General features: G+C 60.1%; 1 protein-coding gene across 1 annotated transcript in view; it reads right to left on the reverse strand.

Moving 5' to 3' along the window:
* Nucleotides 1–12,478, reverse strand: part of SLC7A5 (solute carrier family 7 member 5) — a 30,661-nt gene extending 18,183 nt beyond the window's left edge. The window contains exons 1-2 of the mRNA XM_072946776.1: nucleotides 11,797–12,478; nucleotides 23–148 (exon numbers count right to left, since the gene is read on the reverse strand). Of these exons, the coding sequence (XP_072802877.1) occupies nucleotides 23–148; nucleotides 11,797–12,337 (667 nt within the window). The 5' untranslated portion in view covers nucleotides 12,338–12,478. The remainder of the gene's footprint in view (nucleotides 1–22; nucleotides 149–11,796) is intronic.
* Between the last annotated feature and the right edge of the window lie 2,791 nt (nucleotides 12,479–15,269).

The following is a 15,269-nucleotide window of genomic DNA, read 5'->3' on the forward strand; positions in this document are numbered from 1 at the left end:
GGCACAGCAGGGCCGCACTCACCTTTCCCGATCTGGATGAAGCCAAGCAGGATGATCAAGGCCAGTGCCAGGAGTTTGGCAGCAGCAAAGGCGTCCTGCACGCGGGTGGCGGCCTTCACGCTGTAACAGTTCACGGCTGTGAGCAACACTGCAGAGACAGGGCAGTGTGTGAGTCGCAGGGAAGCACAGGTAGGCACCCCAGCCCCCTCCCCGGGGTCTGACTTTCTGGGCTCCAGGTCCAGGGTCACAGGCTGAGAGCTGCCCCCCAGGGCCCCCAGCCCGGCACAAAGGATGAATGAATTCAACCTCCTAAGGGCCCACGGATTCATCCGGCCCTGCCCCCCACCCCGCACACCCCGCTGGATGAGCCTGTGAGGTGAGTGCTGTGCTCAGAGCAGGTTAAAGCGCAAATCGGCCGTTTGGAGGGTGACCGTGTCCCCCTGTTTGCTCCCACCCAACATTTCAGCATAACCTACAGCCCCTGCACAGGCTCCCAGCTTCTGAAGGTGGGGCCCTCTCTTCAGAGGGTCTTGGCAGAATCCCACAGAGAAAGGAGCGAGGTGCCCTGTCAGCTGGACTCCACCTGACAGGCTGAAGGGTGGGCCCGAGGGGACAATTTTGCCTCCTGAGTTGGGGCTGACGCCCAGCATGGGGGGCCCAGCCGTGGGGGCAGAGAAGAGCACACAAGTGCCAGTCCCACCGCTGGTGTCACCACAGACACATCCAAGGGTGGGGGCGGGGGGGGCACACGCAGAGGCTGCACAACGCCCAGACACACTGGGCCCCGGGGAACAACCAGCCCAGAGCAGAGGGCGGTCAGCCAGCTGTAACACCACCGCCTCGTGAGCGCATGACAGGACACAGCTGGATTAGAGCAAAGGCGAGGGACAGACACTCGGCACCTGCCCCTCCTACTTCTCCCTCTGCTGTCTCAGCCGAATCCCAGAGAGCACCCGGTGAGCGAGCGCTCCTGGCTGGCGCTCCGCTCCTGCAGATCCCCGCCCGGGCGCAGAGCTGGGGCCTCTTATTCTCGGAGGGCGGGCTGTCAAACATTAACCAGCGCAGCCTGGACCCACGGGAAGTGCGTTTCCCGGCAAAGCCCCGCACATGCCCGGCTTCTTGGGAGGGCTCGGTGGGCGAGAGAGTCGGGGAAGGGCTCCCGCCGGAGACAGAACCAACCCAGGGCTGGCAGATGCCACGTGGCCTCTTCCCCAGCTAAGTTAATCGCACGTAATTTTACAATTGGAAGGACAGGCCCCACACCAATTAACTGGATGAGACCTGTGAGCTCTGCTTGGGACCCAGGGCCTCACTGCACCCAGCCCGCCTCCACTTATCTCTTTCGAAAGTTAATTGATACCTAAATAGCACCCCCACCCCATCACTTTCTCTTGGCTGCTCTACGCTCCGGCTGATGCAACCAAAGGCCAGGCTGCGTGCGACGCTCTCAGAAAGCCCAGGCTGAGCACTGTTTTGGAATTAGTTGCTTTTGGCTGCTATTCCTAAGCTGAAATACTCAGAAGCTCCCCTGCCAGCTGCGACAGCAAAGGCCTGTGACAAAAGAGCCACAGCAGCCCTTGTTCGTGGGGACCCTGGCTGAGCTCCCTGCACTCCTAGGCGGTGGTTCTGCACCTGTCAGAGGCTGGTGGTAAAATGAGCTGCCTCGGGGTCTCGTGACAAAGCATCCGTGTCACAGCACTGAAGCCACCTCCGGCAGCAGGAGCTGAGGCCGGGCAGCACCAGGGGCCCTCACTGTGTGGCTCTGGGGTGGACACACGCTCTGTCCAGGCCCTCGGGACCGAGGGGGAGACAGCTGTCCTGGAGTAAGCACGTCAGCACAGAAGAGGAAACAGAGGCTCCAAGAAGCCCCGTGTCCGAGGTGCGGGGGGCAGACCCAGGTCTGTAGGGGCCGTCTGATGCCCCCCTCAACTGACAATGAAGGGCGGGGGAGGAGGTGAGCAGCAGAATTCCTGGAATTCCCTTCCACGTGATGGGGGCTGGGGCGCGGGGCCCTTGGAGGACAAGCCCAGCCTCCTTTCCACCACCGCCACACAGCGAGAGGGCGGCCCCGGGGCTCTCGCCGCCGGACAGTCTCACATTCCCTGCCTGGGGAGCGACAGCCAGAGGGCGAGACCTGCTTTCCGGATGCGGCAAGAAGCGGGCGGATTGCATCACTTCTCCATTCATGCCCTGAGGGCGGGAGGGGCTGTGGCTGGTCTACACACCAGGAGGCAGCTCTTCCCGCCACTGCCCGCCCAGCGCAGCGGGGCTGCTGTCACCGCTGACGACTCATCAGCCCATGTGCAGTCCCCACCCCAGCGGAAGCAGGGGCACCTCTCCCTGCCTCACAGATGAGAGCTCTGAGGCTCCAGGAACGGGGGGGTGGCTGGCCCAGCGCCCCCAGCAGCAGGGCTGTCCTGCTGTGGTGGTCGGTGGGGCGGGACCGAGGCCCGGGGCCCCTCCTCCAGTGCCCCCAGGCCCTCCTTCAGGAAGAAGGGGCTCCACCCAGTCCTGAGGTGCCCGCTCAGCAGGAGTCAGAGCCCCAGTCCAGTCCCAGGTCGTGGACTGCGAGGCTGGCTGGCTGGCACAGTAGGGAGGGAAATGGGCCAGATCACAGCATAAAGGGGACTTTGTAACTTCCATTTCCTTCATAGAAAGAACCACAATACACGACGAAGCTTCAACGCTCACTGACTTCAGCCGACAGCTAAACAAACGCTCTGCTGTTCTCCACAGCGTCCTTTCTGAAAACTCCAAGATGAAACAGAATCAAGTAAATAAGCAGATTCACCAGGACCCGTGTCTCTGGGCCCTAACAGGAGCTGGGCTAGGAGGTGGCCGGGGGCTGCGCCTGCTCTCAGCTGTTGCGCTCCATCCCCTGGACAGGGCCCTAGCTCTCCCGCAGGGGCTGGAGGGGCAGGGTGTGACCAGGGCCTCACTGCTGACCACGGGCGGAGCGGGGCTGGCCCAGGAGCTCAGTGACGCACGGGGGTCCCCCATCTGTTGCTTTTCAGAACCCCCATGCTAGCGCCTCTGGGACCCTCTCTGACCCTGAGCGTGGGGTGGCCTGCAGGGACGGGACGCTGACGGGATTCCGCCCACCAGAGTGACTTAGGACAGCCTCTCACTCTCTCAGCTTCCCTACCAGCTGTGCCAGGAGGACGTACCAAAGGGAGGGGTGCTCCCCAGCCTCGGGGAGGGTGCTTATCCGAGCAGCACCTACAGCTCCCTCCCCAGGCCTCTGGCCCAGTTATCTGAACCTCCAGGCCCCCAGGTGTCCACCTCCTGATAACCCTTTCAGCTGCGGGTCCGCCCCCAGGCTTGACCGCTCCAGGGCAGGACACCGTGGTCCTGTGGGCTCCAGTAAGTGCCATGCGGGTGGCGGGCTGTCTCACTCACAAGGGAGGGCTGGAAATGCAGGGCAGCCTGTTTTCATTTAAAAACACCAAAACAGAGCACACAACACACCAAAATCCATTTCCCTCCGCAACAGAGGGTCAAACCCTGATGGGATTTACCGGCCCGGTGACCAGCGCTGCACTCCCCTGGGTGTTACGGGTGCAGAAAGGGCTACATGTGAGCTCCTGCTGCGTATGTGAGCTCACTCCCTCGCCCAGGGCCCTGGGCACTCCTGCCATGCCCTCCTCACAGGCGCCCTCAATGCTGACCGCTCTGCTCACTCCAGGGCACACACATCAGAGCAAGGTGACGAACAAGCCCAGTGGAGTCATCTGGAAACACAGCATCCGGGGGCCAGCTGGCCAGAGACGCTGTCCACTGTCCCCGTGTGCGGGGCTGTAACCGTGGACCCGCCCTCCTCCCTGGCCCAGGGCTTGATGGGGACCATCCCTCTCCCAGGATGGGGGGGGGCAGGAGTCACTTGGGTTTGATGCAGGGCCCCCAGGTCAGAGCCCCAGAGCTGAGAGCCTCGCTGCTGATGAGCTGCTGGTGGGCTCCTCACATGAGCCTGTGAAAAAGGTCCTTTTTGCACGTGGTTCTAGGGCACTTGATAAAGCGGGTCAATACTTGAGGCAAAGCAGATCAGAGGCCCGGGGTAACAGTCGCCCCACACAGGTGGGAGGAGTCGAGACACCAGGCAAATGACCCCCGCTTTGCCCGCAGCTCTGCCAACAGGGCCCCGAGATGGGACAGGAAGTGGCTGCCGGCTGCAAGGGTTCCAGGAAGCTCGGCCAACCTGGGTGCCCGGGAAGCACTGGTACTGGGCCAGAGAGCAGCATCCGACCTCGTGACCGAGGCTGGACAAGCCCTGGGCCCAGGCAGCCAGTCTGCCTGCTGACCTGGAGCCTGAATATCTGTCCAACACAGCGGCACTCACTGGGCACTGGGACCCGGAGCCCTGGCTGCCAGTGGGCTGGGGCTCCTGGACTGCGGCCAGTGACCACAGGCTTGCGTGGCCCAGGTGGCCAGGAGAGCGGCCAGCAGCGGGGCTGACCACTGGACAGGCATCCTGTCGCTCTGGCTTCTTGTCCTGCCTTTGCCTTGTAGTCCAAACCCACCCGGGCACATGGGGGCCCTCCTCCCTCCCTGCACACCCAGATGTCCTCTGGGCTTGGCGGGTCCCCTTCCACCCCAGGTCCAACTCCCCCTCCCAGTATTTCTTCACTTCCTGCCCTGACTCTCATCCCTCCTAGTAACAGACAGGGGCCCCCATTCGGGGTGTATCAGAGTCCTGGGGGACCTCGTAAAACAGGTCTCCCCATCCCTGGGGTCTGATGGGGGCAGCCTGGGCGGGGCCGAGAACCTGCCATCTGACATGGTCAGGGATGATGTTGCTGCAGGTTCGAGGACCCATATGGAGAACCAAAGGTGACTTCACGACAGCTGATTCACCTTTACTGACTCCAAGAAAGTGAATGAACATGACCCCACCACAACCCAAGCACCTGAGGAGGGCCAGCCTCCCTTCCAGACGTGCTCAAAGGCGGAGCCCACTCAGGGGGACAGCCCAGCTCCGGGCCTCCCACCACCCCACTGCCGGCCACTCAAGATTGGAGCCTTCAAAGGGTCTGGAAAACTGAGAGAAAATGAAGGAATTCCCCAGGGCGGGGGCTGCTCAGATGGGACCCAGGGCTCCAGTTCTGGTGCTGGATCTCTGCCACAGCCGGATATGACACCTCGGTCCAGTGGGGAACACTGCCCCCCAAGTACCCACACCTGTTGAGGCCCTGGTTTCCTGCAAAAAGAATTACTAACACGCTGTGTCACCTTTTCAAATGTGACCAGCCCTGGAACATGTGTTTCATGTTTTCCATTTTTAACCCAGGCTGGGTGACGCCCAGCCATACAGAGTTCCCCGCCATTCGGTAGTGGAGGTGTCCGTGAGCATCTCGAACGGGGCTGACACTTTATTTCAAAATATGCCAGTAAGAGGCAGATTCAGTCAACTCTGAGATGTGCTGACCTGTGAGCCCTGCAGTAAGCAGGGAACCCCACAAGCAGCCATATCTCGCTTTTGTGGGTTCTTCCAAAGCAGAGCCCTGCAAAACATGGAGGTTCCCAAAGCACCCCCAGCCCTGGCCCCGACAACAGCCAGGATGAACAGGAAGGGAGCCTCCCCAACAAAGTCAGCCCCAGTTCCTGACATGCTGTGTGACCTTGGGCAGGTTGCTGAGTGAGTCTGAGCATCTGTTTCCTCATCAGCTAAAGAGGAATACTACGGCAGGCCCGGTGGGTGAATTTTAACATGCAAACACACTGCCTGGCATGCCTCCAGGTTACTAATCCCAGGGATCACTGACGAGTGAAGACCTGCAGAGGACAGCAGGGGTGCATGTGCAGGGGACTCCGTGGTCAGTCCCACCCTGGCTCTTACCTCTGGGGCCTGGAAGCTCCCACCCCGCCCAAACCTGCTGCAGCTGCAGCACCTCAGGGAGAGGACACTGCAGCATCCACCCAGCACCTTCATTGGTTAGCTAGCGGTCAATGGAGCTCAGAGAGGTTATCTGACTTGCCAAAAGTCACACAGCTGTAACCAGGGGAGTGGGGTGAGGATCCCCCGGCCTCCTAAGTCCCACTCCTGTGCTCTGGCTACTGGACTGGGGTCCTCAACCCTGGCTGCCCGTGACAGTCTCCACCCCTGCTCCCCTGACACACGATGGGCTCCCACTTTGCTGGGTCGGGGCAGGGGGCTGGGCATCAGTGTTCCCAACTGGGTGGCTGGAGGTGCAGCCAGGGTGGAGACCTGCCATGAACACACAAGTCTACTGACGCCCTTGGAGTCGGGGAGACGGACAGGTGGGGGCGTGGCCCCAAGCAGGTTCAGACCCGAGTCTGCAGCAGGCTCTCACGTTGGCGGGGCCCTTGGACCCTCCCGTATGACTGGGGGACACTCATGATGCCCCTGTTCACCTGTGACCAGGACAGAAGCCGACCCTCAAGTTCTCCCTGTGCCACAGCAACGGGGAGCTGACCTGCTAGTCCACACCAACCCAGAGAACAAAATGTTCGTTACCCAGACTCTGGGGAGCGTCCCTCCTCGTCCGGACCCTGAACTCGGCCCCCTTAGCCCGAGCTGACAGCCCCGGAACAGGCCTTCCCTCCCGACTGCCTCTTCCGGCCGCCCCCACCCCACACCCAGCTTTGCCCTTTCCTTCGGCTCTGAGGGGCCTGACACGATGGCCTGTCATACGTGTTTGCGACCACATAGGATGACCAGACGAGGTGGCTCCAGCCAGGCCCCTCCAGCTGCCGCTGCCGCGGCATACCCACAGCCTCTTCCCTGCACCCGGTGGGGCCGCAGCTTCACTGTCCCCTCGCCAGGCACACCTGCTCTGTCATGTTCCTCCCTGGACAGTCCATCTGGCACTAGGCCCCCACCGTGATGGGACAGCCAACTCTCACTCCCTCTGAAGGCACAACCTGCCCACCCCTGCCCTGCCCCAGGCTCTGAAACACAGGCCCAGAGAGGCCCAGCTCCCAGCCCTGGGCCACGCAGCCAGAGAGAGCGCCAGGCCCCAACAGGTCTCCTGCAGCAGCCCTGGGCCTCCCAGCTGACTGAGGCTCACATGGGGCCCTAGGTGGGGGCCAGGTGAACACAAAGCCCCACAGCCTGCGTCCGCGCCGAGGGCTGGGTCCCACAACAGCCTCGGGCAGCTCATGTGGACAGGGTCTACATGCTGGGCTGGTCACGGGTCACAGTCTCCGGACAGTAGCTCCAGTTCTGTACTCCTACACTCGGGGCAGCTCACGGATGATTGGGTTGTCAGCCAGCAACCAAGGTCAGGGTGACTCAAAGTGCGGACTGGGTTGCCTGCATCACACAGGAGGCTTCAGAGCGGGCGAATCCCAGGGGGGAGGGGTGGGCGCAGCCAGGGAAATGCCCCCGCCTGAAGGCAGGTCTGGGTGGACAGGTGTGGAGGAGGGAGACACCCCTTCCCACGGCAGAGGAGTACAGGAAGGCCACCTGGGACTGCCCACCTGCACAAGCAAGAGCTCAGGATCCTGCCAGGATGCAGATGGGACCCCAACCATCAGAGCCAAGAAGCTGCCGGCCTGGGTAGCATTCAGCTGGTGGGAACAGAATGGGGCAAGGCCTAGGGGTGGGGAAAGGTGTGCTCTGGGCAGCTCCCCTAGCCTACAATCCAGACAAGGGCGTGGGAAGGTCACACCGCCTGGGGGTGTGAGCACATAACCTGCCCTGTCCCCGGCACCCGCTGTGAGTCGCGGAAGGAGGGGACGGGAACTGGAGGCCAGCTTGGGCACAGGACAGGGCCCTGGGTAGCTGGGACCCACGGGGCAGCTGTCTGCCGCCACCCCCACACCTGCCCCCACTCTGGAAGCTCATTTGCAAAGTGAAGGTTCTGAGAGAAGATGGACGCTTTCTTAGGTGGCTCTCTGTAAGGGGTCTGACTCCCCACAGTTGGGGGTGAGAGGTGGGCAGCATTTCCCAGGGAGACTCCAGGACACGCACAAACCTCACGTCCAGGAAGTGCTTGCCCTCAGCGACCAGGTGCCTGGACGTGGTAACCGACACTGTGGCAGACCCCTGGCACCTGCCACCCTCGCCAAGACAAAGACGGCTCAGGTGGAAGAGGGCACACAGCTGCGGCTCCCACCCACCACTGCCTTGGTCTCCCTGGCTGTAACCTGGGGGATGCTGACACCGATTTCAAAGGCTGGGCAGTTTCTGACGGGGCCATGCTCTCAGGGGGCAGGGGTGGCTTCCAACCCGGCTGGGACTGTGGGCGTCCGGGAACCTCGTGACTACGAGTTTGGATTGGGTATGCCGGGCGCACATTCCATGGGATTATCAAAGGGGTCCATGACCCAGGGGAAACCGGCCAGAGACGCCCACCCAGCATCTCCCGCCTCCCTTGGGTCTCGCGCCCTGTGAAGTCCCTGCCGGGCCCCAGCCTGTCCCGTGACTTGGGGCTGGAGCGCTTTCATGTCTGGCTGGGAAAGTCAGATTTCAGTGCTAATTACCAGGCTGCCGTCTGCACTCAGCTCACAGCTCCCGATGCTGGGGTGGCCAGCTCCTTGGAAACACCTAGAGGCCTTTGCTTCACGTGGCAAGGGGCTGACGCCAAGCGGCTGGCAGACGTCCAGACACACTGAACCGGCAGTTGTATGCAGGCCTCGCTGTGACAGGGGACACAGCGGTGAGCACATCGCATAGGATGGGGCCACACCATCAGGACAGAGTCACAGGGAGGGGCTGGGGGAGGGAAGTCATGCTGCCATGGCCTCCCCTCTCCTCCGGGTCATCACCCCAACTGACTGACCTACCCTGGGGTCAGCTGGCCATGACTCACCCACAGCCACAAAACCCATGCCTGATCTGCACCCTTCCTTGTAGAAGGACAGGCGTGTCCCCAGCCCCAGGAGGTGCCGACACCCTGCCCCATCCCCACCAGGCAGGGCCACAGGCTGACACCTGTGCGATGGGCAGCTCCGCTCGGCCCCTGCCCCACAGGGAACTGCTGGCCTTCCCTCCCCTTCAACTCTTCCCTTCCTTCTTTCTGCTAAGACTGATGGGTGACATGCATGACAACTAGGGGGTGCAGGTGGCTGTCCTATCCAGTGGGAGGGAGAGGAGGGGGCGCCCAGAGGTCTGCAGCCACCTCCCTGACACCTGCGTGCCCTGGACAAGAGGGACCACAGCTCAGACAGGCTGAGTCAGCAGAGGGACGGGGGTTCAGGCTCTCCCTTCTTCTAGGAGATTCTCCCGTGAGATCAAGGACCCGTTAGGGCACAGCTGGGTTTCTGAACCACGGTGGGTCCATGCTCCCTGTGTGCTCCTGCCTCCGGCCTCTCCAGATGCCACCATTCCCATCTCAGAGAGAGCGGCCAGGGAGGCTGGAAAAACTGGGGATGAAAACCTGGCCCAGGAATAATCTCAGCTCACCTGAGCGACTTCTCCGCAAAGATAAAACCCGTGTCACCTGAATCTCAAACAAACGCCACCAAGTTTTCACTAAGCTGTAAGTAACCCACGTAAGCTGGGTCTCATACCAGTCTCCCAGCGCCAGCAAGCCTAGCGTCTCTCACCTTCATGACTCGTTACAGACAAAAACACCAGGGCCACACACGGAGGGCCCCATTTTGTCACTTCTATGTCAGACCTACCAGAAAAGGGATTCCCCCCCACCCCATTTACCCTGTCAGCAGGATCATTTCAAGCACCAAAGCCAACTGGCATCACAAGGAGCAGAGGGGCACCCAGAGGACTGAAAAGATCAACCTGCGAAAATGAGAACTTGGCTCTAGAACCCCCGCCCACCACTGGAAAGAGCGGCCACGTGGCCATTCACGACCCACTGCACGGCTGCCAGGCTGGAGTGCAGACCCCGAAAACAGCCCGGGGCCCCAGGCACATGCCCGTTGTAAGGAGGGGCTGCGGACACAGGCAGTGCACAGGGCCCTTTCTCCTGTGAGGGAGAAGTTCTAGAACCTGGCCTGTGTGCAACAAGCAAATGACACTCAGAAACTTTCCGTGGCCCTTCACAGCCTTCTCAGATTCCCCCAGGGGTAGGTCCCTTCCTGGGAAGTCCAGACTTCTCTGTGCACGAGTGTGAGCTGCCGGTGCCCAGCTCTGAGTTCTGCTGGCCTTGGACAAGTCAGACCACGCACTTACCCCTGCAGACAGCATATTCCTTTCTGTTACCGAAAGTTTCTTTTCATGGGAAAAAGCAACTCGCACACACACAACACACTCACATGGGTGCTTCAGAGGAAAAGAGCTCCAAATGGCCGATGGACACATGAAGCCCGTCACCCTAGCTCACACCAAAAGGGGTGCTGTTCACATGACCCTTGTGACTTAGTAGCCAAGGCCCCTCCAGAACCCACCCCGACGCTTTACCTGCTTAAACCCCAAAGTTTTAGAAAATAAGGGGTCCATTTTTAAAGACTAAAGAGCAGGCCCTTTAAAGATAGTGTTGTGTCATTACATCCTGGGTGGGAACATTAAATCGGATCTAGCCACGGTGAAGATCAGACATTAAAATCATCCTAATAACAAAAGCCAACAAAGAGGGACTTTTTCTTACTTAGTCTAAAAGCATCACCTCAAGAGCCCACCAGGTTCCCCTGTCCTCAGGCAGGTTGAGAATTGCTTTGACTGTTCCTAGATTTGGATCAAAAATTTTTTCAAGCCGAAATCCTCTTCGCCGAGACTCCCCCAAAAGGCAAAATGTCCCCCTTCCCAGGCGTGACTGCTCTGTCACAGTCCCAGGAGCATGTGATCTCAGGCCTCTTGGAGTCACCGCTTTCTGGAGTGTGCCTTGGAGCTCTGAAAGACCCCCGCTCTGGCCCCCATCACCGCCACGCAGTGAGCTTCTGTGGGAAGCTTGCCCGCTCGCTCCAGAATCCCAAAAGCACCAGCACGCACTGCTGGGCAGAAGCCACTCCAGGTCACAGGCCCTGTGTCTCGGGCTCCCACCGGAGAAACCACACACCAGCCCTGCCAGCTCTGCACATCTGTGCACCATCAGGGTTTGGGCAGAGCCGCAAATCAGGTGGCAGCTCTGAAAGCAGGGCACGTCCGTCTTGCAAGCCTCCTTAGAGGCGGGCCAGGGGGTAGGTGTAAAACTGCCACAGCCAAGAAACCAAGAAAAGATAAGAAAATTCCGTGGCTTTTCATGCAGGTGCTGTTACTTCTTCTTTTCTGAAATCCCAGGAGAAAACAGCCCACTAACATACTGGGACCTCATCCACCAACATACTGGGACCCTGTCCAACATTGGGACTCTGGCCAATGGCTGTTCTTCAGCACAACTTGGGACCCCCAAACCCACACATTTAAGCTGCAGCTGAGCCCCCTTTACTCTCAGAGAGCAGGCAGCCTTCAGGAACTAAGCACTGCCGCCTGAACCAGCAACGTTCATTCAGCCACCCACACAGACTTTATTACTACTGGTTTTGTATGAGTCAGCCTTTCCTGATAAGCTGATTTAAATGCTTTTTTTAAAATGCAATTTCTTTCTCTTGACAAATTGTAAGCATTTGGGAAGTCAGACAGGAAACATGCTTTCAGACGCTCCACGTGGGAGCCTTTGCAAGAAGGCAGGGGTATTGCTCACTTCAACGGCTCTGGACGGACTGAGTGGGAAGCCGAGTTCCGGCCAGGGACTGGGGCGGGGACTCTGCTGTCTGTCTCACTGCGGATTTCCCAAAGTGATGTGGAAACGAATGAATGAAACGCACGTGGCCTTAGTCTAGAACAGCGGCGACGCCCGGGGAAGCCGGACGTTGGGGACAGCCGGAGACGGCCGGAGACGGTCCTGGAGGACTGCGCCCCCCGCCCCGCCACCGCCGGGTCCCGGGGCCAGTACTCACGCACGCAGAGGCAGGCCACGAGCTTGGCGGCCTCCTCGGGCACCGGGCAGGTGGGGAAGAGCGGCTTGAGAAGGTAGGTGGCGAAGACGAGCGCCACGATGTACTGCGAGGAGGGCCGGATGATCAGCAGCTCGATCCAGAGCTTGAGGAAGGCGGGCAGCGAGCCGTACACCTCAAGCATGTAGGCGTAGTCGCCGCCCGACTTGGTGATGGTGGTGCCCAGCTCCGCGTAGCAGAGCGCGCCCACGATGGAGAAGACGCCGCACACGGCCCACACCACCAGCGCCAGCCCCGGCGAGCCCGCCTCCTTGAGCACGCCGGTCGGCGTCACGAAGATGCCCGAGCCGATGATGGTGCCCACGATGATGGCCACGCCGTTGAGCAGCGTGATGCTGCGCTGCAGGGTCACGCCCTCGCTCCCTGCGCCCTCCGCGCCCCCCGCGCCCCCCGCCGCCAGCATCCGCTCGCGTGCCTGCCGCTCCTCCTCCTCGGCCGCCGCGGGGGCCGCCGCCGCGCGCCGCTTCGGGCCCGAGCCCGCCATGCTGCCGGGCCGGCCGGCGGGGCCGCGCTGGGCTGGGTCGGGGCCGGGGCCGGGCCGGGGGCTGGACACCCGGCGCGCGCCACCCACCGGAGAAGACCCGTCCCCACTACGCGGCCGACAGCCGCTGCGTCAGGCGGCGCGGCACCGCGCCGCCCTTTATAGGCCGCCGCCGGCCCCGCCCCGCCCTCAAGGCCCCGCCCCAAGGCCCCGCCCCGGGCCCGTCCCGCGCACGTGGAGCGCTGGGCGCCTCGCCCTCCCGGCTGGCTCCGGCGTTCCCCCCGCCCCTGTCCGCGGCGACCCGGAGCGCGCACGCGGGGACCCCGCTGCTCTTGGCGGAGCGGGCGCTGCCGCAGGGCCGGCCTGCAGCACGGGATGGGCGGGTTTTGGGTGCCTTTGGGGCTCAGAGGAGGCCTGCCTGCCCCCTAGAGGGAGCCCACTGTGCTGCCGGCTTCTGTCCCAGAGGTGTTAGGATCCCGCGCCGTCTGCTCACCCCGGGGGACCTCGGAGGTATGAAGTGATCAGAACCCCTCCTGGGGGAAGCCCAAGGTCCAGGGAGGGCCTGGGGTGCGGAATCTCAGGGCTGAGTGAGCGAGAGCTCAGAGAAGAGAAGAAGAGGGAAGTGCTGAGGCCACATCTGAGCTCCTTCCTACGCTCCGAAGTCCCCACTTTCCCCCAAGGGGCGCCTCCTTGTCCAAGAGCAGCATTCAGGGGCACACAACTTTGAGAAGCAGCGACACAGGTTCTGGGAAACCAAGAAATCTGCAGAAGCTCAGTTACATTAACAGAATTGCCCCCCCCAGGGGGGTCCCTGAAGGAGCACCATGAGAACCCCTGACCCCAAATCTACCCCGAAAATCCAAAGGCAAGCTGCTGAGGGGAAGGAGTTTTTGACGTGTTCTGGAAGAGCTCCTAGGAAGGGCAGCCAGGACACCAGTGGTCAGAATCAGAGGAGGAAATGCACTGCAACCAGGCATCCTGGGCCTGGAAACAGGAAGGACTCAGACATGCTTGTGGACGAAACTGGCAGCTGAACAGGGGAAGAATCTCGAATCCCATCTCAAGGGGAGCTTAGCCAAGGCATGCCATTTGGACCTTCCTCATCAACCCACCCCCGCCCCCAACGTGCCAGCCCTTCACGGCAGTGTGCCAGCCAAACAAAATCTCGGCAGCCCAAAGGCCCCACAACACAAATATTAGCTTGCAAGATGTCTAAGTTGGTGGCTTAGGGGGAATCAAAACCAACCCCTCCACTCCTGTCCTTTCAGAGGCCACTGCTTGGCAGACCAGATTACCCAAGTCCGAGCAAACCTCCGAGTCTATCAGGTGCTGTGCTGAGTGAGCATCCAGTGTGCAAAGTATTTAATAGAGAAGGTGCCATTACTATTGTAGACGAGGAAACTGAGGTTTAGCAGAGCAATGGAACTTGTCTGACCAGCAAGTGGGCTGGAACCCCATCCTTCTCACCCTGAACCCACATGTACTTGTGGTCATTCTGCCACCCTCTTCCTGTGGTTTATTTACCTCTAGACAGTTAAGCAGCGAAGACTTTTTGACCATCTCAGGATACACTTCGGTTTCAGGTGGAAGGAAGTCATTTAGCAATGCTCCAAGGGAACATGCCAAGCCCCTCCACCTGGGATTCCCACAGCTGACACCTGCAGGTGTGTCCTTGTGCTGGCCACTGCGCTGGGCTCCAGGCCGGTGACAGCGAGTGCCTCTTCCAGACACAGAGAGGCGATCAATAATTGCACATAAGAGTGTGAAATTAACAATGCCGATAAGCCAAGAGCCCTAAGGGCCAGAGAGCTGGTCAGAAGGAACCAGAACTAACAAGGGAGGAGGAAGGAACAGCTTGTGCATGTGGAATGCTGGTGCCTCCCTCTGGGGGCTCCTGGGAAGTGGCCAGAGACAATAGCTGGGAGGTGACAACACCCCAGGAGCGCTTCCACGCCCCCGCGGCTTTTAGGCACCTTCGTCTGTTTCTACTTGGTTTTCAGATGAAACCGTCCTAGATTTCCAAGGGCAAACTTGCTTTGATTTCCCTGATGCAACTCCTAAAACTCCTTACAGAACTCCGTGACTCTAAAAACCTTAGCCACAAGCACCACCTACTGGTGGAGTGACAGTGGAGCTTCTTGTCCCAGGCAGGTTCAAACCAGCCTTTCCAGCACTAGCCAGTAATTTGTTTAAAAGTTGTGCTATTTATTCTTACGAGGGTTGCTGGAGAATAACTCGGGCATTTCTATCAGGGAAGCTTGGGAGTTTCCGTCAAAAGCCTTAAAACCATGGATCCCATTTGACCAGTAATTCCACTTCTAGAAATTTCTCTAAGGAAATAAGGAGCCAGCGGAGTTTTGGCTACATGGTTGTTTATTGTAGTTTTAAAACATAGTAGCCAACAGGAAATAACCAAAGGTCTGGCACATCAGCTTTGGTAAATGTTGCTATAGCCACAGGGTAGAAAACAATGTAACCATAAAAAATCAGGATGTAAAAGAACCTTTTGATAGAGGGTGGAGGATCTTCCAAGGCTCTATCTGGTGGACCCTTGGGTAGTCTGGCTGAGCCAGGACCCCACGTCCATCTGTTGAGACCTGGGAGAGCTGTCCCCCTTGGGGAGGAACAAGCAGTTCCTGTTTCTGTGGTGCAGGATGTAATCTGGCCCCAAGGTCGCTGCCTCTTCCATGGAGGAGCATTTCCCGGGGGCTTCTTGGAGCAGGAGCCTTGGCCTTGGAGAAGCTGAGCCGCCCTCGTGGAGAATTTGTACAAGCTTCAGTGGGGCAGAGCGGTATCTCTGTAGGGTTGTGGACTATTAGCCCTTTGGGGAAGCCACTCTCTCCTGTTTGGGTCTCAGAAACTCTGGGTCCAATCTTGGGAGAGAGAAGCCCGTCACAGGAAGACAGGCTGGATGTTGGGCCAGTGCAGGGGGCCG

This window comes from Vicugna pacos, chromosome 21 (assembly GCF_048564905.1).
Source record: "Vicugna pacos chromosome 21, VicPac4, whole genome shotgun sequence".
NCBI classification, from domain to species: domain Eukaryota; kingdom Metazoa; phylum Chordata; class Mammalia; order Artiodactyla; family Camelidae; genus Vicugna; species Vicugna pacos.